General features: G+C 49.5%; 1 protein-coding gene across 4 annotated transcripts in view; it reads left to right on the top strand.

The window, feature by feature from the left end:
- Window positions 1-27,339, top strand: part of TEP1 (telomerase associated protein 1) — a 46,356-nt gene extending 19,017 nt beyond the window's left edge. For all 4 annotated transcript variants that reach the window (XM_063715430.1, XM_063715433.1, XM_063715431.1 and 1 more), the window contains 43 exons: window positions 1,353-1,521; window positions 1,923-2,081; window positions 2,259-2,336; window positions 3,268-3,398; window positions 3,711-3,770; window positions 4,938-5,096; window positions 6,392-6,568; window positions 6,819-6,939; window positions 7,901-8,025; window positions 8,297-8,410; window positions 8,502-8,619; window positions 8,778-8,972; window positions 9,092-9,267; window positions 9,365-9,521; window positions 9,656-9,835; window positions 10,294-10,386; window positions 10,650-10,782; window positions 10,943-11,093; window positions 11,321-11,454; window positions 11,606-11,694; window positions 11,961-12,075; window positions 12,531-12,771; window positions 12,953-13,076; window positions 13,900-14,024; window positions 14,153-14,252; window positions 14,471-14,626; window positions 14,774-14,986; window positions 15,257-15,410; window positions 15,517-15,729; window positions 16,739-16,899; window positions 17,136-17,249; window positions 18,490-18,597; window positions 19,216-19,348; window positions 19,443-19,519; window positions 19,624-19,756; window positions 19,868-20,004; window positions 20,158-20,282; window positions 21,346-21,489; window positions 21,664-21,760; window positions 23,212-23,317; window positions 23,415-23,647; window positions 24,085-24,189; window positions 24,439-27,339. In XM_063715430.1, coding sequence (XP_063571500.1) covers window positions 1,353-1,521; window positions 1,923-2,081; window positions 2,259-2,336; window positions 3,268-3,398; window positions 3,711-3,770; window positions 4,938-5,096; window positions 6,392-6,568; window positions 6,819-6,939; window positions 7,901-8,025; window positions 8,297-8,410; window positions 8,502-8,619; window positions 8,778-8,972; window positions 9,092-9,267; window positions 9,365-9,521; window positions 9,656-9,835; window positions 10,294-10,386; window positions 10,650-10,782; window positions 10,943-11,093; window positions 11,321-11,454; window positions 11,606-11,694; window positions 11,961-12,075; window positions 12,531-12,771; window positions 12,953-13,076; window positions 13,900-14,024; window positions 14,153-14,252; window positions 14,471-14,626; window positions 14,774-14,986; window positions 15,257-15,410; window positions 15,517-15,729; window positions 16,739-16,899; window positions 17,136-17,249; window positions 18,490-18,597; window positions 19,216-19,348; window positions 19,443-19,519; window positions 19,624-19,756; window positions 19,868-20,004; window positions 20,158-20,282; window positions 21,346-21,489; window positions 21,664-21,760; window positions 23,212-23,317; window positions 23,415-23,647; window positions 24,085-24,189; window positions 24,439-24,561 — 5,956 coding nt within the window. In that variant the 3' untranslated portion in view covers window positions 24,562-27,339. The remainder of the gene's footprint in view (window positions 1-1,352; window positions 1,522-1,922; window positions 2,082-2,258; window positions 2,337-3,267; window positions 3,399-3,710; window positions 3,771-4,937; window positions 5,097-6,391; window positions 6,569-6,818; window positions 6,940-7,900; window positions 8,026-8,296; window positions 8,411-8,501; window positions 8,620-8,777; window positions 8,973-9,091; window positions 9,268-9,364; window positions 9,522-9,655; window positions 9,836-10,293; window positions 10,387-10,649; window positions 10,783-10,942; window positions 11,094-11,320; window positions 11,455-11,605; window positions 11,695-11,960; window positions 12,076-12,530; window positions 12,772-12,952; window positions 13,077-13,899; window positions 14,025-14,152; window positions 14,253-14,470; window positions 14,627-14,773; window positions 14,987-15,256; window positions 15,411-15,516; window positions 15,730-16,738; window positions 16,900-17,135; window positions 17,250-18,489; window positions 18,598-19,215; window positions 19,349-19,442; window positions 19,520-19,623; window positions 19,757-19,867; window positions 20,005-20,157; window positions 20,283-21,345; window positions 21,490-21,663; window positions 21,761-23,211; window positions 23,318-23,414; window positions 23,648-24,084; window positions 24,190-24,438) is intronic.
- The last annotated feature ends 233 nt before the right edge of the window (window positions 27,340-27,572 follow it).

Below are 27,572 nucleotides of genomic sequence, written 5' to 3'. Positions count from 1 at the left end.
AGACTCTGTCTCAAAAAAAAAAAAAAAAAAAAGCCCAAGAGGCCAGTCCAAATGGTATTCATGTACTGACCAATGTAGCCACTAGCCACATGTGGCTATTTAGCAGTTGAAATATGCTAGTGAAGTCTGAGTTGAGACATGCTAGGATTTGAAGGCAGTCTGAAAAAAAGAGTGTGAAATATTCATAATTTTTGTGTTAATTACAGGGTGACATGAAAATGTTTTCATATATTGGGTTAAATAAAATGCAGTATTAAATTAATTTTAGCCAGGTGCAGGTGCTTGCACTTGTAGTCCCACCTACTTGGGAGGCTGAGGTGCTGGGATCTCTTGTGCTCAGGAATTTGAGGCTGCAGGGAGCTACGATCATGCCACTGCACAGACTAGGCAACAGAGGAAGACCCTGTCCTTTTTTTTTTTTTTTTTTTCTTTGAGACAGGATTTTATTCCCATCACCCAGGCTGGAGTGCAATGGCACAATCCCAGCTCACTGCAATCTCTACCTCTCGGGCTCAAGTGATTCTCCTGCCTCAGCCTCCCAAGTAGCTGGGATTATAGGCACACACCACTGCACCCAGCTATTTTTTGTATTTTTTGTAGAGTTAGGGTTTCACCATGTCACCCAGGCTGGTTTCAAACCCCTGAGCTCAAGCGATCCAACCACCTTGGCCTCCTAAACCAAAGTGCTGAGATTATAGGCATGAGCCAAGGACCCTGGCTCTTTTTTTTTTTTTATTGAGACAAAGTCCCGCTTCGTCACCCAGGCTGGTGTGATCTCAGCTCACTGCAACCTCTGCCTCCCCTGTTCAAGTGATTCTCATGCCTCAGACTCTCAAGTAGCTAGGATTACAGGCGCATGCCACCACACCCCGCTAATTTTTGAATTTTTAGTAGAGACAGGGTTTCACCATGTTAGCCAGGCTGCTCTCAAATTCCCGACCTCAAGTGATCCATCTACCTCGGCCTCCCAAAGTACTGGGATTACAGGCGTGAGCTACCACGCCTGTCTTGTCTCTTAAAAAAAAGAAAAATTAATTTCACCAATTTATTTTTACTGTTTAAAATGTGACTATTAGAAAATTATATGTGTATAATTTAAGTTTGCTAGTGGGTCTACAGGTGACTTCCCCTCTCCTACCATGAGTGTGGATTAGAAGAATCCTACAGGATGGGGGCAGAGGGAAGCTCTCTCCCAGTCCTCTACACCAGAAATGGAGTGGGCTGTGGAAGGGGGTGTGGTGCTTGAGGGAGGGAGAAGACTCAATACTTAGTGGCAACTTCTCATCTCCCCATCTGCCTCTAAGGGGCAGATAAGCCCTGAGCCCCTGTGTCTGTGTCTTTCTTGCCTGTAGACAGTGGAAATATGATGGTGAGATGCTGAACAGGTACCGACAGGCCCTAGAGACAGCTGTGAACCTCTCTGTGAAGCACAGCCTGCCCCTGCTGCCAGGCCGCACCGTCTTGGTCTATCGGACACATGCTAATGCAGACAGGCTCTGTCCAAAGAGCAACCCACAAGGGGTAAGAAAATAAAAAGCATCCTCCAAGGGGTTGGGTTGGTAGGATGCTGGGAATCCTGAGCAGTATCCTGTTCCCAGAGCTGGTTTTCCCAGGCAAACACTCAGACTGAAATAAATGATACGAATTTGCTTCCAAGTATCAGTCCTCGGTTCCTAGGGACAATTCCTAGGATGTTGTTTCAACCAGGTTTATGGAATATAATACTAACATTTCACCTTTGGCTGGTACTTGGTACTCTCTAAATTTCCATCACCAAAATATGTCTCACTTTCACCTCACTACATCCCAGTGTTGAACTTATTCCCTCAAACCAATGGAGGGGTTTGGCCTCCAGGGCTGGCTGGGCAAGGGTGAATTCCAAAGCAGGGGAGCTTTATTTCCCCTGACACTTGTCCAATCAGCCCCCACTGAACTATGCGCTGCTGTTGATTGGGATGATGATCACGAGGGCGGAGCAGGTGGATGTCGTGCTGTGTGGAGATGATACTCTGAAGACTGCAGTGCTTAAGGCAGAAGAAGGCATCCTGAAGACTGCCATCAAGCTCCAGGCTCAAGTCCAGGTCAGACACTCGACACCCACCATCCAAAAATACATGAAGGACACAGGCCTGGGAATAGCCCAGATATTTGGTAAAGGCACAGATAGTACACAGTTCTGAAGATTTCCCAAGCAGACTGCAGGGCTGCAGTGTTTGTCGCTTACTGTGCAACCACATAACGTGAAGTCTTTCCTTCAGGAGTTTGATGAAAATGATGGATGGTCCCTGAATACTTTTGGGAAATACCTGCTGTCTCTGGCTGGCCAAAGGGTTCCTGTGAGTATTAATCCCTGAGAAACCCTCTCCCTCCCCGACATTTTCCTCTGCAACTGATATATTTCATTTCTTGACCTTTAAAGCTGACTTCTCTAGTCAGATCAGCTCTCTACTGACTACAACCCCCTACCCAATGGTGTGCTGCTAAATATCTAACAACCAGCTGCCTAGAAAAATAAGCCTTGGTTAGTAGCATCAGCTAAATTTCCATGGTGTAAACAGTCCTACCGTGGCTGATTTCAAGCTATCAACATGATGCTACTGAACACAGAGTTGGGAAAAGACGCTCAGGAGCACACTGCTGTGTAGTATTCTCACAATCCTGATACAGCAGATGTAAATAAGCACAAGTAGATAATAATAAAATGTAGTAAAATTATTAGGAAGTTATACATTTTGAGTATTTATTACATTTGTTTTATTTTCTGATTTTTTTTTTTTTGAGATAGGGTCTCACTCTGTTGCCCAGGCTGGAGTGAAGTGGCTCGATTATAGCTTACTGCAACTAAAACTCCTGGGCTCAAGTGATTCTCCTGCCTTAGCCTCCCAAGTAGCTGGGACTACTGGTGTGTGTCAACATGCCCAGCCACATTTGTTTTTAATATAACTTATTTAATTTTTTTAAATGTATACAATTTAATGTTTAATAATGTCCATCTTTAACAACTGCCCACAAACTTCCTGAAAACTTAACAATCAGCTCTCTTGAGCCTGAATGAGCCAGCTGCAGTATACCACTGCCCCACTCCAACCTGCACTTTGATGTCCCCTGTAAGTTAAAATGTAGTGGCTTCCCTCATTCTATGTGCTCTCAGGACAGGTACTCCTCTCAGAGTTCTTCTAATCCTCCTGTCCTCACAAAGCTCATATCTTAATGTCCCGGGCTCTCTAGCATCCCTTCTCTAGCTTCTTCTCCCCTTTCATCTTACAGGTGGACAGGGTCATCCTCCTTGGCCAAAGCATGGATGAAGGAATGATAAATGTGGCCAAACAGCTTTACTGGCAGCGTGTGAATTCCAAGTGCCTCTTTGTTGGTATCATCCTAAGAAGGGTACAATACCTGTAAGGGTGCTTATACTTCCTGCCCAGTGTCAGAAATTAGTGGTCTACGTTTCCTCTCTACGCCTGCCAAAGCATAGGACACTCCCACTTGGCAGGGATCTCCCCACCTCTGCCTTCTTACCTCTGTTGCACTTCAGGTGGATACTTTAGCCTAACTCTGTACCCCTCCGTGAGAGTCCACCCTAGCCCTAGCCTACCACATAACCCTATTAAAGGTGCAGAAGTGGGGTTTTCATCTTGGGATGTTAGTGGGCAGTGACTGTGTTCTAGGTATTGTTTGTGATGGTTAATGACTGCTTCTTCCTTTGCCAGGTCACCAGATTTGAATCCCAATGATGTGACACTCTCAGGCTGTACTGATGGGATACTGAAGTGAGTACAGAATGGATACTGAAGGGTTGGATACTTTGTTGGAAAGTTTTTAGGAGATTATCTACTCCAGTCACTTTTTTTTTGAGACAGAGTCTCACTCTGTCGCTCAGGCTGGAGTGCAGTGGCACAATCTTGGCTCACTGCAACCTCCATCTCCTGGGTTCAAGCGATCCTCCTGCCTCCGCCTCCCGAGTACCTGGGACTACAGACATGCGCCACCATGCCCGGCTAATTTTTGTATTTTTAGTAGAGACGGGGTTTCACCATGTTGGTCAGGCTGGTCTTGAACTCCTGACCTCGTGATCCACCCACGTCAGCCTCCCAAAGTGCTGGGATTACAGGCGTGAGCCACTGTGCCCGGCTCCAGTCACTTCTTTTTTAAAGTAAGGTAGTTCACTCCTCTTTTACAGCCATCCAGGCATAGCAGCAACACGGTGTCACAGGGACCCAGGCACTTTCTCTCTTATTGCTCCATGATCCTCAAATACTCAGCTTCTACCTCGTAATTCAGCATGTCTGCTTCAGCTCCAGCCATCTTGGTATTCAGCCAAGTTTGCATTATATCCAGTAGGAAAGAAGAAAAGGGACATGGGAGATTTCACTGTCAAGAGTTGGCCGTGTCACTGTGGCTTCTGTTCAGTTCTGGATCCAGAGAAAATTACATCTATTTAAGCTAAAATTATAGAAATCTTTTCATGTTTTTTTTCTCTGTCTCTCCATCCTTTGTCTTCTTATTTACTTGTTTTCTCCCCTGGCTTTTCCTTTGGATGCCATCCATTTCCCTCAACTCCTATGAGGAAGCCTCAGGCACATTCCTCCTTCTCCAGGGAGCCTTTATGGCTGGCACAGAGCTGCTCAAGCGCACACTGGGATGGCTTTAATTTTTACACCTTTCCCTAGCCCATTGCCCTGGCCCAACAGCAAGTTTATGATTACCATGCAGAGCAGGAGGGGCTAGAGCTGGGCTTCTCTTTTCCTTCATTCCTATGGTTCTGCATCCTCATTTATTTTAAGTCTGCATAAACTGCTTATGGTCATCTTCTTGAGGAGCTTCACTTAACTGGTGACCAAACGTAGACATATCTTTTTCCCCCTGCCCTTTTTGGAAGACCTCACTGATTTTGACCTGTGGTATTCTACTCTCATTTATCTTGTTATTTATGTCAGGTTCATTGCAGAGCATGGGGCCTCCCATCTTCTGGAACATGTGGGCCAAATGGACAAAATATTCAAGATTCCACCACCCCCAGGAAAGACAGGGGTCCAGTCTCTCCGGCCACTGGAAGAGGACACGCCAAGCCCCTTGGCTCCTATTTCCCAGCAAGGGTCAGTCTGTGTTTCTATGCCTTTGTGAATTGGGAGGGGCTGCAGTCAAACCTTGGGAAACCCTGGGGCTGAAATTCTAGCTGGTGAGATGCCGCTTGTTCTGTTCGTGAAGGCGTGCTTCCTCTTTCTCAGGTGGGGGTTTCTCTACCACAGGGAGTTGTCAGATTGTGAGCAAGCCCTTCCTTTCTCTACTGAGGAAAGGAAGTCAAAATGCAAAGATGACAGCAGACATCATGGCCGTATGGCCAGGGCATAGGCAGAGGGCTTAGGAGCACAGGTTCTGGCTTTTTCATTGTGGCTTTGCCAAATAGTAATTTGAATCTGGCTTAGTTGCTTAATTTCTTTTTTATTTTTATTTTTTTTTGAGACGGAGTCTTGCTCTGTCGCCCAGGCTGGAGTGCAGTGGCGCGATCTCAGCTCACTGCAAGCTCCACCTCCTGGGTTCACGCCATTCTCCTGCCTCAGCCTCCCGAGTAGCTGAGACTACAGGCGCCTGCCATCATGCCCGGCTAATTTTTTTTTTTTTTGTATTTTTAGTAGAGACGGGGTTTCACCATGTCAGCCAGGATGGTCTCGATCTCCTGACCTCGTGATCTGCCTGCCTCGGCCTCCCAAAGTGCTGGGATTACAGGCATGAGCCACTGTGCCTGGCCAGTTGCTTAATTTCTTAAAGCTGTAGTTTCTTGCTGGGCGCGGTGGCTCACGCCTGTAATCCCAGCACTTTGGGAGGTCGAGGCGGGCAGATCACCTGAGGTCGGAAGTTCAAGGTTAGCCTGTCCAACATGACGAAACCTTGTCTACTAAAAATACAAAATTAGCCGGGTGTGGTGGCGCATGCCTGTAATCCCAGCTACTGGGGAGGCTGGGGCGGGAGAATCGCTTGAATCCTGGAGGCAGAGGTTGCGGTGAGCCGAGATCACGCCATTTTACCCTAGCCTGGGCAACAAGAGCAAAACTCTGTCTCAAAAAAAAAAAAAAAGGTATAGTTTCTTGATTGCTAAAATGGAGATAATGATAGTGCTTACCTCACAGTGCTGTCATGAACAAACAGTAAGTATATAAAAATGATTACCAGAAAAAGGAGAGGTGTACAAGAAATAGCAAGTGGGCTTTAAATTCCAGGGCCCTGCAGTTGAGACCACTAGCAGGTGCTTCTCTGAAGGCCTGCTGGGCACCCATCTGCTGTCTGTTGTACCTGGCTTGTGCTCAGTTCTAAAGGGTGATCACAGCAGTGTCTGTGGATTAGGGGGTAGGACTCATCCCTAGACTGAGCCCTGCTCTCTGCTTATCCCCAGATGGCGCAGCATCCGGCTTTTCATTTCATCCACTTTCCGAGACATGCACGGGGAGCGGGACCTGTTGCTGAGGTCTGTGCTGCCAGCACTGCAGGCCCGAGCGGCCCCTCACCGTATCAGCCTTCATGGAATCGACCTTCGCTGGGGCGTCACTGAGGAGGAGACCCGTAGGAACAGGTGTGGGGGCTGCAGAGAAGAGGGGCTGGGTCAGGGATGAGGGGCTTGAGTGGTGGATCTGAGGTGGGCATGGTTGGGGCTGCAAGAATGGATGAGGGTAAAAGCGGGAGTCGCTCCTTGGATACTAACAAGAGCAGCCTACCTTTTCTTTCCTCAGTTGCTAGCCAGGGCCCTGTCTCCCTATTTGTGCCTATGTTCCCTGATACATGCCCCCAGTGACTCCCACATGTCCCTATAACCATGCCTACAGACAACTGGAGGTGTGCCTTGGGGAGGTGGAGAACGCACAGCTGTTTGTGGGGATTCTGGGCTCCCGTTATGGATACATTCCCCCCAGCTACAACCTTCCTGAGCATCCACACTTCCACTGGGTAAGGCAGACAGGTTTGGAGGAGGGCTGGGGAGGAAGCAAAGGTTAGGGCAGAGGCTGGGAGAAGCCACACTCTGTCAGAAACCGTGGGACTATGAACAGGCAGGTCCTTGAGACTTGAAGTGAAATACAGGCTGAAGATACTGCAAGTGACCATGCTCTAGATGAGAAAAGTCCTTTGAGAAGTGCCTCTGGGGTTGCCAAGAGCAAAAGTAAGAGGGTAGGTGTGCTTAGGTGTTGCCATCAAATAGATCTGGGTACTGATCTCCCTTCTGTCATCTATAAGTTGTGTGGCTTTGTGTGATGCAGCTTACTCTGACCTAGCCTCAATTTCCCTATATTAAAGAGAAGCAATGACATTTACATTGGAGGGTTATTATGAGAATTAAAAGTCTGTAACAGAGCCAGGTGCAGTGGCTCACGCCTGTAATCCCAGCACTTTGGGAGACCAAGGCGGGTGGATCACCTGAGGTCAGGAGTTCGAGACCAGCCTGGCTAACATGGCGAAACCCCGTCTCTATTAAAAATACAAAAATTAGCTGGGCTTGGTGGTAGGCGCCTGTAATCCCAGCTACTCGGGAGGCTGAGGCAGGAGAATTGCTTGAACCCAGGAGGCGGAGGTTGCAGTGAGCTGAGATTGCGCCATTGCCCTCCAGCCTGGGCGACAAGAACAAAACTCAGTCTCAAAAAAACAAAAAATAAAAAAAACAAAAACAAAAGTCTGTAACAGAATACTTAATGTATTACAGGCATTCAATGAATGTTAGCTATTAGTGCCTTGTTCCAGGAAAAAAAAATAAAAATAAGTAAAAAACATTAGCTATTAGCTATATTTTATTGCTTGTGCCTGGAGGGAAGGAGAGAGGAACATCACAGATACAGGAGGCCTGGGGCCTTGGCAGGTGTGGAGGGAGGGTTGTTGTGGCCTAGGACCAAACTCACTGTCTCTGCCCTCCCCGCAGGCCCAGCAGTACCCTTCAGGGCGCTCTGTGACAGAGATGGAGGTGATGCAGTTCCTGAACCGGAACCAACGTCTGCAGCCCTCTGCCCAAGCTCTCATCTATTTCCGTGATTCCAGCTTCCTCAGGTACTCTCTGTTGCCTGTAGGTTGGGGCTCCTTCCCCAGAAGGCTAGACAGGCTAGTCGTCTCTCCTCAGTATTCAGAGTATAGAAGGGGAGTGCTATGAGGCAGAAACAGGACTCAGCATGCCTTTGCAGCCCCACGTCAGCCTTGGTGCTGGAGTCAAGAGCTGTCTTCTTGAGGAGCTTCAGGAAATTACAGCTATGTCTGGTGGTTGGTGGAGGGAGGCTGGCTGGGGTCTGAGTCTATTCCAACTTTTGGGGTCTTTGGTGGTCAGCTCTGTGCCAGATGCCTGGAAATCTGACTTTGTTTCTGAGTCTGAAGAGGCCGCATGTCGGATCTCAGAACTGAAGAGCTACCTAAGCAGACAGAAAGGGATCACCTGCCGCAGGTGAGCTGAGGGAGGTAGGGAGCACCTATACAGAGATGTGGTGAGAGGAGCTGGGCCTGCTCTGACTTGGTTGTGCTTGATTTGCCCACAGGTACCCCTGTGAGTGGGGGGGTGTGGCAGCTGGCCGGCCCTATGTTGGCGGGCTGGAGGAGTTTGGGCAGTTGGTTCTGCAGGATGTATGGAATATGATCCAGAAGCTCTACCTGCAGGTCAGCAGAAGCACTGGTGACCAGAGGCATGGAGAGGGACATGGGGTGGTCTGGGTTGTCCTGGGTAGGAAGTAGCTTGGCGGGGGCTCTGTGACTTTTAGCCTGGGAGTGCTGAGGAGCATGGCATCATGGATAGTCACTGACCCATTTACCCTCAGCCTGGGGCCCTGCTGGAGCAGCCAGTGTCCATCCCAGACGATGACTTGGTCCAGGCCACCTTCCAGCAGCTGCAGAAGCCACCGAGTCCTGCCCGGCCACGCCTTCTTCAGGACACAGTGCAGCAGCTGGTGCTGCACCACGGGAGGCTGAGCCTGGTGACGGGGCAGTCAGGACAGGGCAAGACAGCCTTCCTGGTACAGAGTCTCAGGGGCCTGGGCAGGAGGGAGGGAAGGCCGTGTGGGCTAAGGAGGTAAGGCACAGGGAGCTCAAGCATGTAAAATGTGACCATGTTTTCTGTTCCTGTCCCATGCAGGCATCTCTTGTGTCAGCCCTGCAGGCTCCTGATGGGGCCAAGGTGGCACCATTAGTCTTCTTCCACTTTTCTGGGGCTCGTCCTGACCAGGGTCTTGCCCTCACTCTGCTCAGACGCCTCTGTACCTATCTGCGTGGCCAACTAAAAGAGCCAGGTGCCCTCCCCAGCACCTACCGGTGGGTATCTCCCAATGAGCCCAGCCTCGTTGATGCCCATGTACCACCCCTGCTTTTCTCTCTGTCCCACTGACCCTGACTTCCTCTCCATGTACAGAAGCCTGGTGTGGGAGCTGCAGCAGAGGCTGCTGCCCAAGTCTGCTGAGTCCCTGCATCCTGGCCAGACCCAGGTCCTGATCATCGATGGGGCTGATAGGTTAGTGGACCAGAATGGGCAGCTGATTTCAGACTGGATCCCAAAGAAGCTTCCCCGGGTGAGTGTGAGAAGGAGGTGGGTGTTGGGAGGCAGGCTGGGGAGAAGGAGGGATATGGCACAGAGGAGAGGGGCCTCTCCAGTGTGGTTCTCCTTTTCTTTCTACTTTCCTGCCCCTTTGCCCAAATATCACAGCGTGTACACCTGGTGCTGAGTGTGTCTAGTGATGCAGGCCTAGGGGAGACCCTTGAGCAGAGCCAGGGTGCCCACGTGGTGGCCTTGGGGCCTCTGGAGGCCTCTGCTCGGGCCCGGCTGGTGAGAGAGGAGCTGGCGCTGTACGGGAAGCGGCTGGAGGAGTCACCATTTAACAACCAGGTTGGGTTCTAGGCCGGGGCCGGTGGGTGTGTGGGGTGAATCTGGGAGCTATGAAGACCTGGTGTGCTGAGGCTGCTAGCTGCCTTGCACAGACCTGCTCCATTGTTTTCTCAGAAATTCTGTCCATGGGAAGTTGTTAATAAGAAAATTGTGATTCCTGATCGTGTCACCCAGCCCTCTTCCCCCGGTGAATTGCCTTTCCGGGGCCTCTCGGGGTGACGGGATGAGTAAAGTGGTTTTTGGTGGGGTAGGCTGAGCTACAGGGGTTTTCTGGCAGGGCTGGCTGGGCAGAGCGGCGTAGGAGAGGGATGGTTTGTGTCCTGGGGTGATGCCATGGACCTGGCGTCTGCTGGGGACTCTCAGATGAGGAGCTGCCTGGCAGAGGGGCTGGTGCTGGGGCAGAGGGCTGGCTGCGGGCAGCCCTCCTGGACCCCACCCTGAGTCCTGAGTCTTGCCAGATGCGACTGCTGCTGGTGAAGCGGGAATCAGGCCGGCCGCTCTACCTGCGCTTGGTCACCGATCACCTGAGGCTCTTCACGCTGTACGAGCAGGTCGGTTCTCCTCACCTTCCGAGTCCTAATCACCACTTCCCCTTCTCTCTTCAGCTGCTTTGTCTCATCCCTATCCCACGTCCTTTGGTGTCTTGTGATCACCCACTCCCTATCCTCGCCTCATACCTCGCCTCACTTCCCTCCTATTGTTGTTCTTTACTTTTTCATTCCTCTACAATGTCCTCCTGCTGCCCCTTCCCTATCCCACAACCCAAGCTGCTTCTCCCACCACACTGAGCATGGCTGTCCTCCCGCCATCCTAGGTGTCTGAGAGACTCCGGACCCTGCCTGCCACTGTCCCGCTGCTGCTGCAGCACGTCCTGAGCACACTGGAGAAGGAGCACGGGCCTGATGTCCTTCCCCAGGCCTTGACTGCCCTAGAGGTCACACGGAGTGGTCAGTGCTTGGGGTGGGTGGGTTGGGACGCTGAGGGCCAGGGTTCGGATTACATTGGTTCCATTGGGGTCTCAGCAGGCAGTGCAAGGAGAGACTGGGTGTGGTGGGGGCGGGGACACTGTATGGTTAGATGAGGGCCTCAGAGAGCTTGAGTTTTCAGGTTTGACTGTGGACCAGCTGCATGGAGTGCTGAGTGTGTGGCGGACACTACCGAAGGGGACTAAGAGCTGGGAAGAAGCAGTGGCTGCTGGTAACAGTAGAGACCCCTACCCCATGGGCCCGTTTGCCTACCTCGTCCAGAGTCTGCGCAGGTACAGGTGCCCCAGCTGAGCTCCCGCTGACCTCTCTGTGCCTTCCCTTCTTTGAGCCAGGGCCCTCTGTATAGCTTCAGCAACTGGCTCCCAGACCATGAATGGGCTACTGCTCCAGCTGCTCCAGTTTCCGCTATTTGAGGGGGGAATAGGAGCCCACTGCTGTGCCAGGATGCTCACTGACAGGCCTCTTCCTTCTTCTCTCTCCCTTCCTCACACGAGGACAGTTTGCTAGGGGAGGGCCCTCTGGAGCGCCCTGGTGCTCGGCTGTGCCTCCCTGATGGGCCCCTGAGAACAGCAGCTAAACGTCGCTATGGGAAGAGGCCAGGGCTAGAGGACACGGCACACATCCTCATTGCAGGTGACTGCAGCCCAAGTCAGCCTGGGCACTGAGTGTGGGGCTTGGGCCTGGAGGCCAGGACCACCCACTGTGCTCCCATCTGCTGGCCAGCTCACCTACTGCCCTTGGGAATGATGCAAGGCTGAGCCTTTCTCAATGTCTGTTCATGCAGCTCAGCTCTGGAAGACATGTGACGCTGATGCCTCAGGCACCTTCCGAAGTTGCCCTCCTGAGGCTCTGGGAGACCTGCCTTACCACCTGGTTAGTTCCTAGACCCCATAGACACCTTTCCCAAAGTGAGTGCTTTGGTTGTTCTGAGACCCCTCTCCGCTTACCATCTCCACCATCACCGCTGCCGTTACCCCTCCCAAACTCCCTTCACCTCTTTCCTTTCAGTTTTCCTGCCCTTCTTCTTCAAGTCCTTTGTCCCAGCTCAGATCCTATCTCTGTATCCAGGTTCTGAGACTAAACTGTCCCATCTCACCGGCCCCTTCATATCCCTAATGAATTCAATCTGACCTTCTCAGCTCCAGAGCGGGAACCGTGGACTTCTTTCGAAGTTTCTTACCAACCTCCATGTGGTGGCCGCACACTTGGAATTGGGTCTGGTCTCTCGGCTCTTGGAGGCCCACGCCCTCTATGGTGAGATGAGTCACTGGCTGGATTCTTCTCTGAGATATGGGACTCCTGGGTGTGCTTATGGGGGCCCTGCTCAGGGTTGGGGCGGGGGTGTGGGTGTCAGGGAAAAAAGATTCAAATTTCCATTTCAAGTTGAAAATGCCAAGAGGGTGAGCACGTGACTCTCAGGAGACCTTTCACCTTGATCTCTTGGACCAGAGATTCTTCAACTTTATTTAGTTAGCATAAAACTATCTAGGAAACTTGTTCCAATTGCAGATCCTTGGGTCTCCATATTCTGGTTCCCTAGGTTTGGAGTGGGGCCCAAAGCTTTGTACTTTTAAGAGATATTCCTGATATAGGGCCAGAGGGCCACACTTTGAGACTTACTATTGTAGACACACCATATGGTTTTATTTGGTGCTGGGGCTAATGGGGTCCAGCTGGCTCCCCAGTGACATTCTGCCACCCTTTTATAGCTTCTTCAGTCCCCAAAGAGGAACAAAAGCTCCCCGAGGCTGACGTTGCAGTATTTCGCACCTTCCTGAGGCAGCAGGCTTCAATCCTCAGCCAGTACCCCCGGCTCCTGCCCCAGCAGGCAGCCAACCAGCCCCTGGACTCACCTCTTTGCCACCAAGCCCCACTGCTCTCCCAGAGATGGCACCTCCAACACACACTACGATGGCTTAATAAACCCCAGACCATGAACAATCAGCAAAGGTAAGACCTTGACCCCAGGCCCTAGTAAGCCCACCAGAGGGCAAGCTGCAGCTTTTTCTGAAACTGAGGAATAAGGATGACCAGAAACACTGGAGAGGGATCCAGGCACAGAAGCACAGAAATCAACTCCTGTTTGCATTCTCTTGTTTATTTCCTCCCTTTCTTCCTGCTCTTTCTGTAGCTCCAGCCTGTCTCTGGCAGTTTCCTCATCCCCTACTGCCGTGGCCTTCTCCACCAATGGGCAAAGAGCAGCTGTGGGCACTGCCAATGGGACAGTTTACGTGTTGGACCTGAGAACTTGGCAGGTATGACAATCAAGGAGGGGCAGAATTTACCCTCTGAAAATCCGTGCAGACTGCCCTGAAGCCCTAGATGAGCCAAACACACCTGTTATCACTCTGATTGATTCAGCAACTTTACTGCCTGCACATCAGCTCAAAGGGCTTGGTCAAAAAATCAATCACACGGCAAATATTTGCTGCACACCTTCCATTTAAGGCACTGTGCTAAGCGTTGCAAGAAACACAGGACTTGGGACCTTGTCATTGACCACCAAGTGGTCAGTTTTGTTGGGAGATGAGATATACAAGGTAAAAAGGAACCAAACCATAGCCATGTAATCTAATTAAGACATGAGTGAGTTGTGCAGTTATAGGAGGACATAGGATAGAGAAGGGCAGGCACTCTTGTTTGAACAGGGAACCTGAGCAAAGACACAGGGAGAGAATGTTCCCTGTAAATTTGTAAATTGCTGGGAATTATGGCAGCACAGAGTGCTTATGGGAGGCTAATAGTACATTAGGCTGGAGAGGTGAGTCCTAGAACCACAGCCTCTTTCTATCCTCTTTACACTTATGTCATCCCCTACCCCACGTAACCCCATTTTCTCAGACCCATCAAAATTTTCTGTAACTTGGGGAATAGGTATGGGGTTTGGAGTAGGGGAGAAAATGTGGCCCCACTTGGATCACGAGGCCCCCACTTGAACGTGTGCTTGACTTGCAACATAGAGAGCCAAGGACTCACAGCCTTTGTGCCTTGGCCTTCTTTTTGGGTGGGTCCTGGAGTGGTGGGACTTGGAGGGTCAAGGGGATGACCTGAGCCGCACTTCCTCACCCACTGTCGCAGGAGGAGAAGTCTGTGGTGAGTGGCTGTGATGGAATCTCTGCTTGTTTGTTCCTCTCCGATGATACACTCTTTCTTACTGCCTTCAACGGGCTCCTGGAGCTCTGGGACCTGCAGCATGGTTGTCGGTAAGGGGTCCTCCCCATTTGTCTTGGAGTGAGGGCCTTTCCCATTTGTTGGAAGCCCCAGGAGAAGGAAATGAGGAGGGAGCTGATGGCCAGGGGTCCAGAGGACTGACTTCATCTTCCTGGGATAGGGTGCTGCAGACTAAGGCTCACCAGTACCAAATCACTGGCTGCTGCCTGAGCCCAGACCGCCGGCTGCTAGCCACTGTGTGCTTGGGAGGATGCCTAAAGGTAAGACTTGGGGTCTGCAGCGGTCAGAGTGGCCCTGAGCCATGACTCACCCTCGTGAGGTTGTTCTCTCAGTGTGGCAGACACTGCTGACTCCCTGGCCAGAGAAGGCCTTCCCTGCTGAGGGCAGGGTAACTGGACAAGGTTGCTCCTGGAGGTCTGGGACTGAGAAGTTCAGGCATCTCTGTTCAGCATCCTGATTCCTCCTCTCTCTCCCTCAGCTGTGGGACACAGTCCGTGGGCAGCTGGCCTTCCAGCACACCTACCCCAAGTCCCTGAACTGTGTTGCCTTCCACCCAGAGGGGCAGGTAATAGCCACAGGCAGCTGGGCTGGCAGCATCAGCTTCTTCCAGGTGGATGGGCTCAAAGTCACCAAGGTAAGAAGGTCCAGTGTAGCTCTTGGGGGAAGCACAGGAGGACGGGAGTGGAGGGTGGCAGACAACAGACAGACAGCAGCATTCTGGGTCACTTAAGATTTTGCTGAGAGCAGGTCTTCACGTTTCCATTTCTACCTCCCTGTGTAGGACCTGGGGGCACCTGGAGCCTCTGTCCGTACCTTGGCCTTCAATGTGCCTGGGGGGGTTGTGGCTGTGGGCCGGCTGGACAGTATGGTGGAGCTGTGGGCCTGGCGAGAAGGGGCACGGCTGGCTGTCTTCCCTGCCCACCATGGCTTTGTTGCTGCTGCGCTTTTCCTGCATGCGGGTTGCCAGTTACTGACGGCTGGAGAGGATGGCAAGGTCAGCTTGCAGAGGGCTGGTGGTGGGTTGTGAGGAGGAATAGCAAAGGCAAAGAATATCTTGGTGGGGGTGGGGGTCCTTTGTCGAGGAGACCGTGGAGGAGCTTGGATTGCAGGAGCCACGGGGAGAGGGGTGCCCCTGTGTGCAGGGGCAGCTCTCATGAGAAGAGTCACTGGAAGGAGGACTTTAATGGGAGTGGCTGTAACTCAAAGCAGGGAGGAGGACCGGGTGGTGGAGGTGGTATCCTTAAGCCCTTTTCTTGGTTCCCAGGTTCAGGTGTGGTCAGGGTCTCTGGGTCGGCCCCGTGGGCTCCTGGGTTCCCTTTCTCTCTCTCCTGCTCTCTCCGTGGCACTCAGCCCAGATGGTGATCAGGTGGCTGTTGGATATCGAGCGGATGGCATTAGGATCTACAAAATCTCTTCAGGTACTGAACGGGAATGGGTGGGTTTTTGAGCCTTTAGAAAGAGCGCAGCCCCTGCCCCCCACCCCTTCCCAAGTGTCTTACTCCCTTGTTCTCTCTCATTCTCTAGGTTCCCAGGGGGCTCAGGGTCAGGCACTGGATGTGGCAGTGTCCGCCCTGGCCTGGCTAAGCCCCAAGGTGTTGGTGAGTGGTGCAGAAGATGGGTCCTTGCAGGGCTGGGCACTCAAGGAATGCTCCCTTCAGTCCCTCTGGCTCCTGTCCAGATTCCAGAAGCCTGTGCTAGGACTGGCCACTTCCCAGGAGCTCTTGGCTTCTGCCTCAGGTACTACTGGACAGTGGGCAGGGTTAACAAATCACTGTTTTTTTTTTTTTTTTTTTTTTTTAAAGACAGAGCTTCACTCTTGTTGCCCAGGCTAGAGTGCAGTGGTGCGATCTCGGCCCACTGCAACTTATGCCTCCTGGGTTCAAGCAATTCTCCTGTCTCGGCCTCCCGAGTAGCTGGGGTTACAGGCATGCGCCTCCACGCCCAGCTAATTTTGTATTTTTAGTAGAGATGGGGTTTTACCATGTTGGTCATGCTGGTCTCGAACTCCTGACCTTAGGTGATCCACCCACCTCGGCCTCCCAAAGTGCTGGGATTACAGACGTGAGCCATCGCACCTGGCCCACAAATCACTTCCTTTTAAAGACACTAATACCTTTCTCCAAGTTGTATGTATATGTGTATGAAAATACACATGTGCGATTTTGTTGTACAACTTTCAAAGTGCTTTTGAATGCAGTTATCTTGCATAATCTGTTTAGACTGTTTCCACTCATTCCTTCACCCTCATTCTGGGACCTCTAAACTCCCAGTAATCCTTTGAGTTTCTGCCCCGTGGGAGACTTTGCTGTCTAAAGGGATAGGTTTCCCTTAGAAGGAGACAGAGAGATGTTGAGGTGCAAATGTAGAATGGCCTGGGCCCTGTCTAGGAGGGAGACCTGGTCTTCACAGGTCGTGAGGTGGAAGTGACACTGGACACGAGAAGAGGAGGGGTCTGGAGCAGCTGCTGTGGGAGTACAGTTAGAGAAGCAGAGACAAGGAACCGTGCTCCCAGCCTGAGCTGTGGAGCTGGAGCTGGGAGTGCCGCGCGTTCCTGTCCTATGTACACACTCGCTGATGACCCTTGCCCAGGGCCTCTCCACAGCCTTGTGACTCCCTGCATCCCTCCCATGGAGCTGAGCCTCAGGTGTCGCCCTCAGCCCCCATGGCCGCTCCTGTCTTTGGCCTCCCAGGGCCTGTCTGGCTTCCTCTTTCAGGAAGCTGTTCCCTCTCTCTTTTTCCAATGCAGAGGATTTCACAGTGCGGCTGTGGCCAAGGCAGCTGCTGACGCGGCCGCACAAGGCAGAAGACTTTCCCTGTGGCACTGAGCTGAGGGGACATGAGGGCCCTGTGAGCTGCTGTAGTTTCAGCACTGACGGAGGCAGCCTGGCCACCGGGGGCCGGGATCGGGTGAGCTGCAGAAGGATGCAACCCTGGGGTCCCATAGCCCCTGTAGTTCCTAGATTTCTTAACAACCCATTTCCCATTGCTTCCTCCTGCTTTTTGTTTTGCAAAATCTAGTATAGATCTGTCTACCTGTGCTTCCTTGTGCCTCCTCTTTCCTTGAAATTTCTTGCCTGAAATGGCTCCGGGGTTCCCATCCTTCCTTTGGTCCTGATTGCTCCCTCTCCTTGGGGCCTATCCAGAGTCTCCTCTGCTGGGACGTGAGGACACCCAAAACCCCTGTTTTGATCCACTCCTTCCTTGCCTGTCACCGTGACTGGGTCACTGGCTGTGCCTGGACCAAAGATAACCTACTGGTGAGTAAAGGGCCAGGGGTGGCACAGAGCCCAGCTGGGTTCCTAGGGCAAGACAACACTCCCCACCTTGTCCTTTTTCTGGCACCCTTTAATAATAGTAATAGCTAATATTTGTCAAACTTGATATGTGCCAGGCATTGAACTAAGCTCTTTTCATATATTGTTTCACTTAATCTTTACAACACCCTGTAAAGTAGATGCTCCTTTTATCTCTATTTTTCGGACAAGGAAATTGAACTCAGAACATTTCCAAGGTCAGTGATGAAGCTGAGCCAGCGAACTCTCCAATTAAAAAGCCTAGGGCTGGGCACGGTGGCTCACACCTGTAATCCCAGCACTTTGGGAGGCCGAGGCGAGTGGATCATGAGGCCAGGAGTTCAAGACCAGGCTGACCAACATGGAGAAACCCTGTCTCTACTAAAGATACAAAATTAGCCGGGCGTGGTGATGCATGCCTGTAATCCCAGCTACTCAGGAGGCTGAGGCAGGAGAATCACTTGAACCCGGGAGGCAGAGATCATGCCATTGCACTCCAGCCTGGGCAACAAGAGTGAAACTCCATCTCAAAATAATAATAATAATATGGACAATAGCTACCATTTATTATATGCAATAGCTACCATTTATTATATGCTCACTGTGTGCCAGGCAGCATGCTAAGTCCTTTTTTGTTTTTTTTTTTTTTGAGACAGAGTTTCATTCTCGTCGCCCAGGCTGGAGTGCAGTGGCACAATCTCTGCTCACTGCAATCTCCACCTCCCAGGTTCGAATGATTCTCCTGCCTCGGCCTCCTGAGTAGCTGAGATTATAGGCACCTGCCACCATGCCCAGCTAATTTTTTGTATTTTTAGTAGAGATGGGGTTTCCTCATGTTGGCCAGGCTGGTCTTGAACTCCTGACCTCAGGCGATCCACCTGCCTCGGCCTCCCAAAGTGTTGGGATTACAGGCATGAGCCACCGTGCCCAGCCTAAGTCCTTTATGTAGACGCACTCAGCCCCACAACCACCATATCAGATAGGTACATTATCATTACACTCATTAAATAGTTGGGAAACCCAAGGCTCAGAAAGAGAAACAGACCACAAAGCAGAAAGTAATGAGTGACAGAGCTAGGATTTGAACCCAGGAGAACCCAGGCCCTTAATTACGTGGCTTACCGCCTTCCACCCTACACTACAGACATAGCAAAATGCTGGAGGGATGCTGATAATCCCACTCCTCTGACTTCTGACTCTGCAGATATCCTGCTCCAGTGATGGCTGTGTGGGGCTCTGGGACCCAGAGTCGGGACAGCGGCTTGGTCAGTTCCTGGGTCATCAGAGTGCTCTGAGCGCTGTGGCAGCTGTGGTGAGAAAGCAATGGAGATCCCACTCGGGGTCTCTGGAAGGGCTAAGGGGGCTTTGGGAGACGGTGCATGGAGCATCTAATCCCAGAGGCAAAACGAGCATAAAAATGAGATACCTGGAGATTAGGCAACATAGTGAGACCCCCCCATCTCCATAAAAAATAAAAATAAAAATTAGCTGGGAACCATGGTGCATGCCTGTAGTTCTAGCTACTCAGCAGGCTGAGGCGAGAGATCACTTGCGCCCAGGATTTCAAGACTACAGTGAGCTATGATCAAACCACTGCACTCCAGCCTCCAGTGTGACAGAGTGAGATCCTATCTTTAAAAAAAAAAAAAGGAGAAAAAGAAAATGAGATACTTGGGACTGGATTATGGTGTTGAGGCTAAGGGTTGGTGTAAAGGGAGAGAGGAGAGCATGAAAACACAGCCTCTTGGTATCATGAACTTGAGCCACCTGACCCCACTGTCCTGAGCCACCCGACCCCACTGTTCCTGAGTTCCCCTCCCTTGTTGACATCTTCCATGCTCCTAATGCTCAGCCCACCTCTGTGGAGGGAGTTCTGTTTCCCATGTCCTGCTCAATATGACTCTGCTCTGATCTTGTGCTCTGTGGGCAGGAGGAGCACGTGGTGTCTGTGGGCCGGGATGGGACCTTGAAAGTGTGGGACCATCAAGGCGTGGAGCTGACCAGCATCCCTGCTCACTCAGGACCCATTAGTCACTGTGCAGCTGCCATGGAGACCCGTGCAGGTAACAAAACATCAGCTACCTCCCCTTCCCTGCTGCCTCTTCTCTTTTCTCCCCTGCTGCGTCCCTTCCTCTGACTCAGTCTGTGTCTTATCAGCTGGACAGCCTGGGTCAGAGCTTCTGGTGGTAACCATCGGGCTAGATGGGGCCACACGGTTATGGCATCCACTCTTGGTGAGTTCCTGCAAGGACCAGAGTCAAGGCAGGTGGGGAAGGTATGTGGAATAACCTTCTGTTGTGCCCACTCCCATGAGCCCATCTCCATCCCTTCCTCCTAGGTGTGCCATACCCACACCTTCCTGGCTCACAGTGGCCCAGTCCATGCTGCTGCTGTTTCAGAAACCTCAGGCCTCATGCTGACCGCCTCTGAGGATGGTTCTGTACGGCTCTGGCAGGTTCCTAAGGAAGCAGGTGAGTGAGGCTTGGAGAGAGACAGGGTGTGTTACTGGCACAAAAAAAGGTCAAGGGTGGCCTGATATCTCTTATCCCAGCTCCTAATGAAGCACTTCCTTTCTTCTCCAGATGACACATGTATACCAAGGAGTTCTGCAGCCGTCACTGCTGTGGCTTGGGCACCAGATGGTTCCATGGCAGTATCTGGAAATCAAGCTGGGGAACTAATCTTGTGGCAGGAAGCTAAGGCTGTGGCCACAGCACAGGTGAGTCGGTGTACCCTTGGTTCTTTGTCTGTGTGAATTTTACCCTGGCTGTGTATTTACTGGGCGTTAGAGGTTGCATATGTGCCTGGAAGGGAAAAGATGGTGCATCCTGGCTCATCAGAAGCACTGAATTGAGCTTGTTGTGTACACCAGGCTCCGGGCCACATTGGTGCTCTCATCTGGTCCTCGGCACGCACCTTCTTTGTCCTCAGTGCTGATGAGAAGATCAGCGAGTGGCAAGTGAAACTGCAGAAGGGTTCGGCACCCGGAAATCTGAGGTGAAACAGGCTGATGGGTTAATGGGATAGAAACCGCAGTCTCCTCACTCCTGGCATTTTACCCAAATTACTGCACTTCTGCTTCTGAACTAGGTCAATTGGATGTTAGTTACTGAGCGGGACATTATTTTCTGCTTCTGTCCATGGCAATGTAAATGAATAATTCTCAGGTGCCTACTTGATGCCAAGCTCTGGGCCAGGCAGTATGAACCAGTTACAGATGAAATTCATCCTTTAATTAAGGAAGCTCACAGTAGAGGAATGTGCATATAATTAAACCAGCCATATTCAGACTGACTAGTGCTATAATGAAGATACACACACACACACACACATAGTCCTGGGGCTTCAGAACTTGAGAAATTGTGGGAAGGAGTTGGTATTTAAGGTTGGACACTTACAGAATGAGTAGGAGTTTTCTGGGCCAGTAAGAGAAGGGAACAGTGTTTCAGGAAGAGGAAGGAACGTGTACAGAAGATACGGAGATATTGAGAGTGTGTAGTATATTCTGGGTATGGCCAGCTCCTTGGATTCCTGGTGGGAGCAAGGGAAATGGAATTGAATAGATAAACTGGGGTCAGGCTGTAGAGGGCACAGTGCTAAGAATTTTGGGTGGAATAATGATCTGGATTTTATAAAGAGAACTGGTGGCAGTATGGAAGATGGATGGTAGTAGAGAGATACTAAAGGTAAGGAGACCACGTTTACACCTGTAGCTATAGCCTAGGAAAGACGTAATGTGGGCCTGACCTGGGCTGTGGAGACGAGAAGGGGAGATACGGATTTGGGCATGTGTTGCATCCACAGGCCTTACTGGTGAGTTGGAGGTAAAGAGGGAAGGAAAAGCCAAAAATGTTAGAGATTCCTAGTTTGAGCAAGTAATGGGATGGCACTGATGAATACTAATGTTAAAAAAAAAACCAGAAAGTGGAACAGGATTTTCAGGGAAGGTGATGCATTTTGCTTTGTACTTCATTCCTGAGGAATTCATGTGGGATTGAGCAGCCTGAGAGAGGTTAACTAAAATAGGATCTTTCTCTGTCCATGTACTTTTTTGAGCTAGTCTTCACCTGAACCGAATTCTACAGGAGGACTTAGGGGTGCTGACAAGTCTGGGTTGGGCTCCTGATCGTCACTTTCTCATCTTGGCCAAAGCGGATTTGAGGTTACTTTGCATGAAGCCGGGGGATGCTCCATCTGAAATCTGGTAAGATCCAAAATGCTATTTCCTCCTGAGCTGGGGAAAAAGGAAACGTGAGTTAGTGGTTATCTTGAGGTTGAGTCTAACTTAGAAGAAAACTCTGGAGTCTTAAAGAGAGGTGTTCTTCTCTTTACCTCTCTTTAAATCCTGGGATCAACCTATTCCTTTCTCACAAACCAGGAACAGCTATACAGAGAATCCTATGATATTGTCCACCCACAAAGAGTATGGCATATTTGTCCTGCAGCCGAAGGATCCTGGAGTTCTTTATTTATTGGTAAGTCCTATTTGAGTGTGTGCTAAAGCAAACATTCATCTAGGACCAGTGTTTTTACACCTTAGGGGCCCGTCATGGAGGATAGGGAAGGGAAAGGCAGTTGGCTGCAAATCCTCCTATCCTCCTTCAACTGGAGCAGTTCTGATTTAGGACATTGTATATTGGGTTCCCATGTAAGATTTCACTGGTACAAGAAAGGACTCTACCGTTTTAGAAAGCCATGGGAAACCATAAACCTAGAAGTTTTCTCAATTGCATTTTTTCCCATGTCTCTCTTGTCTTGCCCCTATGAATAATAGCATCCTGAGGGCAAGGACTCCATCTTGTTTTTGTCATCATACTTAGCAGTTACTTAATAGATGTTCAACATTTTTTGGATTGAGTGCGCCAAAGCTAGCTGTTCACTTCAAATGCAGGTTCCTGGGAGCCGCTTGTTATTGGGAAGGTTATTAAATCCTGACCTGCTACCCACTAAAGTTATCTACTAAAGCCTATTCATGACCCAGTGATTCCACTCCTAAATATATACCCAAGAGAAAGGAGTACATATGTTCTGCAAAGCCGGGTACAAGAATCTTCATAGCAGCTTTATTCATCATAGCTAAATATCAATATATAGAAAGGGGATAAATAATTTGTGGTATATTTATACAATGGAATGCTACATGGCAAAAAAATTAATGTGATACAGCATGCTGATGAATGGAATAATACAGACATACCTCGTAGACATTATTCGGGGCAAAGGAAGCCAGTTACAAAAGAGTACATACTGTATGATTTCACCTAAATGAAGTTCAAGAACAAGCAAGACTAATTTCAGTTGACAGACATTAGAATATTGTTAGCTTTTGTGGTGATGGTCTGGTATTGATGGGAAAGGGACATAAGGGCAATTTTCTGAGGTGATGGAAATGCTCTACATCTTGATCTGTGGGGTGACTGCATGGGTGGATGCACATGTAAAAATACATCGCGATGTACATTTAAGATTTGTGCACTTAGCCAGGTGTAGTGGCTCACACCTGTAATCCCAGCACTTTGGGAGGCCAAGGCCAGTGGATCACTTGAGGCCAGGAGTTCGAGACCAGCCTGGCCCACATGGTGAAACCCCATCTCTACTAAAAATAAAAAACTCAGCTGGGTGTGGTGGCGCACGCCGGTGTTTCCAGCTACTTGGGAGGCTGAGGCAGGATAATCGCTTCAACCCAGGAGGCAGAGGTTGCAGTGAACCGAGATCGCGCCACTGCACTCCAGCCTGGGCGACAGAGACTCCGTCTCAAAAAAAAAAAAAAAAAAAAAAAAAAAAAGATTTGCGCACTTGATTGTATCTAAGTTATAGTTAAAAAAAAAAAAAATTCCTGACCAGCCCAGAGCAGAAAACTGTTGCTTTGTCTGGTACAAGTTGACTCATATGGGTAGGCTAAACAAAATTACCTATACTTTCACAGACGCAAAACGAATCAGGAGAGTTTGAAGAGAGGCTGAACTTTGATATAAACTTAGAGAATCCTAGTAGGACCCTAATATCGATAACTCAAGCCAAACCTGAATCTGGTGAGTGGTAACAGGAGGACCTGAGGAGCCTGGAGATGGCCCAGGGTGGATGGCAGATCCCTGAGACTTGGCTCTAATTCTGTCCTTAAAATGGCAGAGTCCTCATTTTTGTGTGCCAGCTCTGATGGGATGCTATGGAACCTGGCCAAATGTAGCCCAGAAGGAGAATGGACCACAGGTAACATCTGGCAGAAAAAAGCAAACACTCCAGAAACCCAAATTCCAGGGACAGACCCCTCTACCTGCAGGGAACCTGATGCCAGCATGAATACTGATGCCAGCATGGATAGCGAGCCAACACCACATCTAAAGACACGGCAGCGTAGAAAGGTGAGTTTGAAGGAAGGGTCAGAAATACTAGGGGAGGGCTGGGAGCAGTGGCTCACACCTATAATCCCAGCACTTTGGGAGGCCGAGGCGGGCAGATAATGAGGTCAGGAGATCAAGACCATCCTGGCTAACACAGTGAAACCCCATCTGTACTAAAAAATACAAAAAATTAGCTGGGCGTGGTGGTGGGTGCCTGTAGTCCCAGCTGCTCGAGAGGCTGAGGCAGGAGAATGGTGTGAACCCAGGAGGCGGAGCTTGCGGTGAGCTGAGATCACGCCACTGCACTCCAGCCTGGGCGACAGAGTGAGACTCCGTCTCAAAAAAAAAAAGAAATACTAGGGGAGGAGGGCTCTAGGTCTGACACAGCGCATTGTGATGCTTCTCTGAGGAGGGGCCCCTGAGAACTCACCATCCTGCTCTCCCCTTTCCTCTTTGAGATTCACTCGGGCTCTGTCACAGCCCTCCATGTGACACCTGAGTTGCTGGTGACAGCTTCAAAGGACAGAGATGTTAAGCTATGGGAGAGACCCAGTATGCAGCTGGTAAGTGTGTGTGTGTGTGTGTGTGTGTGCACGCGCACGTGTGCATGCACACCTATCCCAGAGGGATGTCACAAGACAGCAAACTTAGAGTAAGAAAGGGCAAAAGATCAAAATTCTATTTTCTTCAATCACTTGCAATGTATGACTAACCTGTTTCTAAATAAAAGGCATTAATGTGAGAAAAAATAAGTTAGTAAGGAGGCCCTAGGCTTGTAGCCCTGACCTCCCCTATTTTTGTTCCCATCGTAGCTGGGCCTGTTCCGATGCGAAGGGTCAGTGAGCTGCCTGGAACCTTGGCTGGGCACTGACTCCACCCTGCAGCTTGCCGTGGGAGACGTGCAGGGCAATGTGTACTTTCTGAACTGGGAATGAAGATGTGCCACTCGGGGGAAAAATGATACCCCTTGTGCTAGAGATGCAAAGCCTGAAGACACTGGTAGCTTTTAATAATTATAAAATTAATAATTTCTTGATAATTATAAAAATGAAGTGTCAAAAAAATCTCAAGTGTAGGCCTGCCTGTGTTCTCATGTGGATGTAGAACAGGAGGATATTCTATGTATATGTATATGTACATTCTAATGTGTGTTTCTTCTTATTTAACATTAATCCTTACTAGAACCACAAGAAAGTGAATGAAATCTTTAGTAGGTACTCTTTTGAAACTAGGTTTTAGAATTCTTGCATCACTCATGGGCCCTAGGACCCTAGGATGCCATTCTTGCCAGGAGGAGGAATGAGAGTGATGTTGGCCAACATTCAATTTGAACAGAGCATGGAAGACCTTTCAGTTCATCGGGAAAGAATGAGGGAGGGAGAATAAGTCAGTCATTGCATCAGGGCGTTTAGAAAGAGCTATGTTTCTGTCACAGAGACAGCCCTTTTCTCAGAACTACCCAGAGGAGGCCGGGCATGGTGGCTCACGCTTGTAATCCCAGCACTTTGGGAGGCCGAGGCGGGCAGATCACGAGGTCAGGAGATCGAGACCATCCTGGCTAACATGGTGAAACCCTGTCTCTACTAAAAAGTACAAAAAATTAGCCAGGTGTGGTGGCGGGCACCTGTAGTCCCAGCTACTTGGGAGGCTGAGGCAGGAGAATGGCGTCAACCCAGGAGGCGGAGCTTGCAGTGAGCCGAGATCTCACCACTGCACTCCAGCCTGGGCGACAGAGGAAGACTCTGCCTGAAAAAAAAAAAAAAAAAAAAAAGAACTACCCAGATGAGAGGTGAGGAGCCAAGCCATTGAAAGCAGAACAAACCTTCTGGTTTTCCCAACTTCTGACACGACTTTCAACTTTAGTCAATATGGTAACTGGCATTCTCAGAAGCGATCATGAAAGTGTCTTACTCTCTCTCAAGTTGAAATTCACAAAGATTAAAACTAATTGAGAGGTGGCACAATCATAGCCATGAACTCTGATTTTCTTAAGTAAAAAACCTTTTTTTTTTTTGAGACAGAGTCTGGCTCTGTCACCTAGGCTGGAGTGCAGTGGCGCGATCTCGGCTCAGTGCAACCTCTGCTTCCTGGGTTCAGGCGATTCTCCTGCCTCAGCCTCCCGAGTAGCTGGGATTACAGGTGCCCACCACCACGCCCAGCTAATTTTTGTATTTTAGTAGAGACGAAGTTTCACCATGTTGGCCAGGTGGGTCTCAAACTCCTGACCTCAGGTTATCTGCACACCTCAGCCTCCTAAAGTTCTGGGATTACAGGCGTGAGCCATCGTGCCCAGCCCATAAAAGAACCTTATTATATTCCTAAAATTCAATCATATGGAAGAATCTATTGAGCAGGTTAGCCTTTGCTTAACTTTCCTCCTCTCTGTTACTCCAGCCTTAGCTGGGGTGTTTTGTAGAATTTTCAGAGCATGGAAGACAGACAACTAGAGCTTCCTCCTGCCCTTGGCCTGTGCTTTTAGGAGAGCAAAAGGCAAAAGATTGAAACCAGTGACTTTAGTTTCCTCAGGCCCTTTCTTTCTAAGGGTTAAAGAAGAAGGAAATGTCTTCTGTGGCCAAGAATTCAAGGACTTGTAGGAGATAAGTGAAGGCTATTACAGGGATTTTGTCCTGGTTTGGTAGGTTTCTCTTGCAGAAATACCACTACACTCTGGTCTAGAAATGAGTTTTGAAGACTGGGGGAGTTAAAGGGCACTAGTTTTGCTCTCACTGTATCCTGATTCCAGGTTTTACATGGACAAATCACCTGAGGGACTTTATTTCTATCCAATGCCCTGGTTTCCATCCTGACCAGAGGATGATGACATCAGCTGATAGGCCATGCTTCTGTCTTCTCTTATGTGCCTCATGCCAAGCCTCGAAATATACCTTCTGGACCATCATTTCCACATCTACCTTGTGACTAGAAGTCCTAGTTATGGTATTTTGAAATTTACGATCCATAATCCTTGCCAGAAATCCTGCAGCGAACCATGGCATGGCATCATCCTAGTCATTGATTTCGATCTTTTGCCTTTTGCTCCCCTAAAAGCATGGGCCAATGGCAGGAGGAAGCTCTATTTGTCTGTCTTCCATGCTCTGAAAATTATATAAAAGCATCCCAGCTAAGGCTGCAGTGAAGGGGATGGGAAAAGTTAAGCAAAGGCTAACTTGACCAATAGGCTCAATATATTCAGTCTTGTTGGCCAGGCCCACTTGAAGGGTTTTTTCTGTCTCATCTTGGAGACAGACAGTGAGGTCATGGTATAACTGTTATGAGTAAAGTCAAGAACAGATTCTAGGTAAAAGCAATTATGTACCCAAAAGGAGTTGAAGGGAAAATCAATTTAGGTTTACATTAAACATCCTTCAAGTTCTTATCTTGAAATGGAGTTTCAGTGTCTCCCAAAGGCTGGATGAGTTTTACAGTTATAACCACTGGATTGTGAGACCGTAAGACATTTGAACAATCTTTTCTTCTACCCATCTAGAAAAGCATCTTTTTTATATACCAAATTTTTACACATATATCCACATCTGTTTTTGAAATCTAGAGCAGAGGTACTCAAAGTTTGGTTCATGGACTAGTGCCAGTTCACAAATTGTTAATGTTTCATAATGAGATAAGTATGGAAATTGAGAGTAACCGTTTAGAAACTGTATAGGAATTTAAAAAGTAATATCTGACAAATTTAATAATAAAAATGGAGGCTTGTATTTTGTGTGCTTTTTAATTTCATTTTCTTGATAATCCATTTTGATTATATTTTATAAAAGTGTTATTCCATGACAGATAAGAAACTAAAACAGGCCAGGCACGGTGGCTCATGCCTATAATCCCAGCACTTTGAAAGGCTGAGGCGGGTGGATCACCTGAGGTCTGGAGTTCGAGACGAGCCTGGCCAATATGGTGAAACCCCGTCGCCACTAAAAATACAAAAAATTAGCTG

This window comes from Pongo abelii, chromosome 15, assembly GCF_028885655.2.
Source record: "Pongo abelii isolate AG06213 chromosome 15, NHGRI_mPonAbe1-v2.0_pri, whole genome shotgun sequence".
In the NCBI taxonomy this organism is placed as follows: Eukaryota; Metazoa; Chordata; class Mammalia; order Primates; family Hominidae; genus Pongo; species Pongo abelii.
This window is presented reverse-complemented; position numbering and strand designations above follow the sequence as displayed.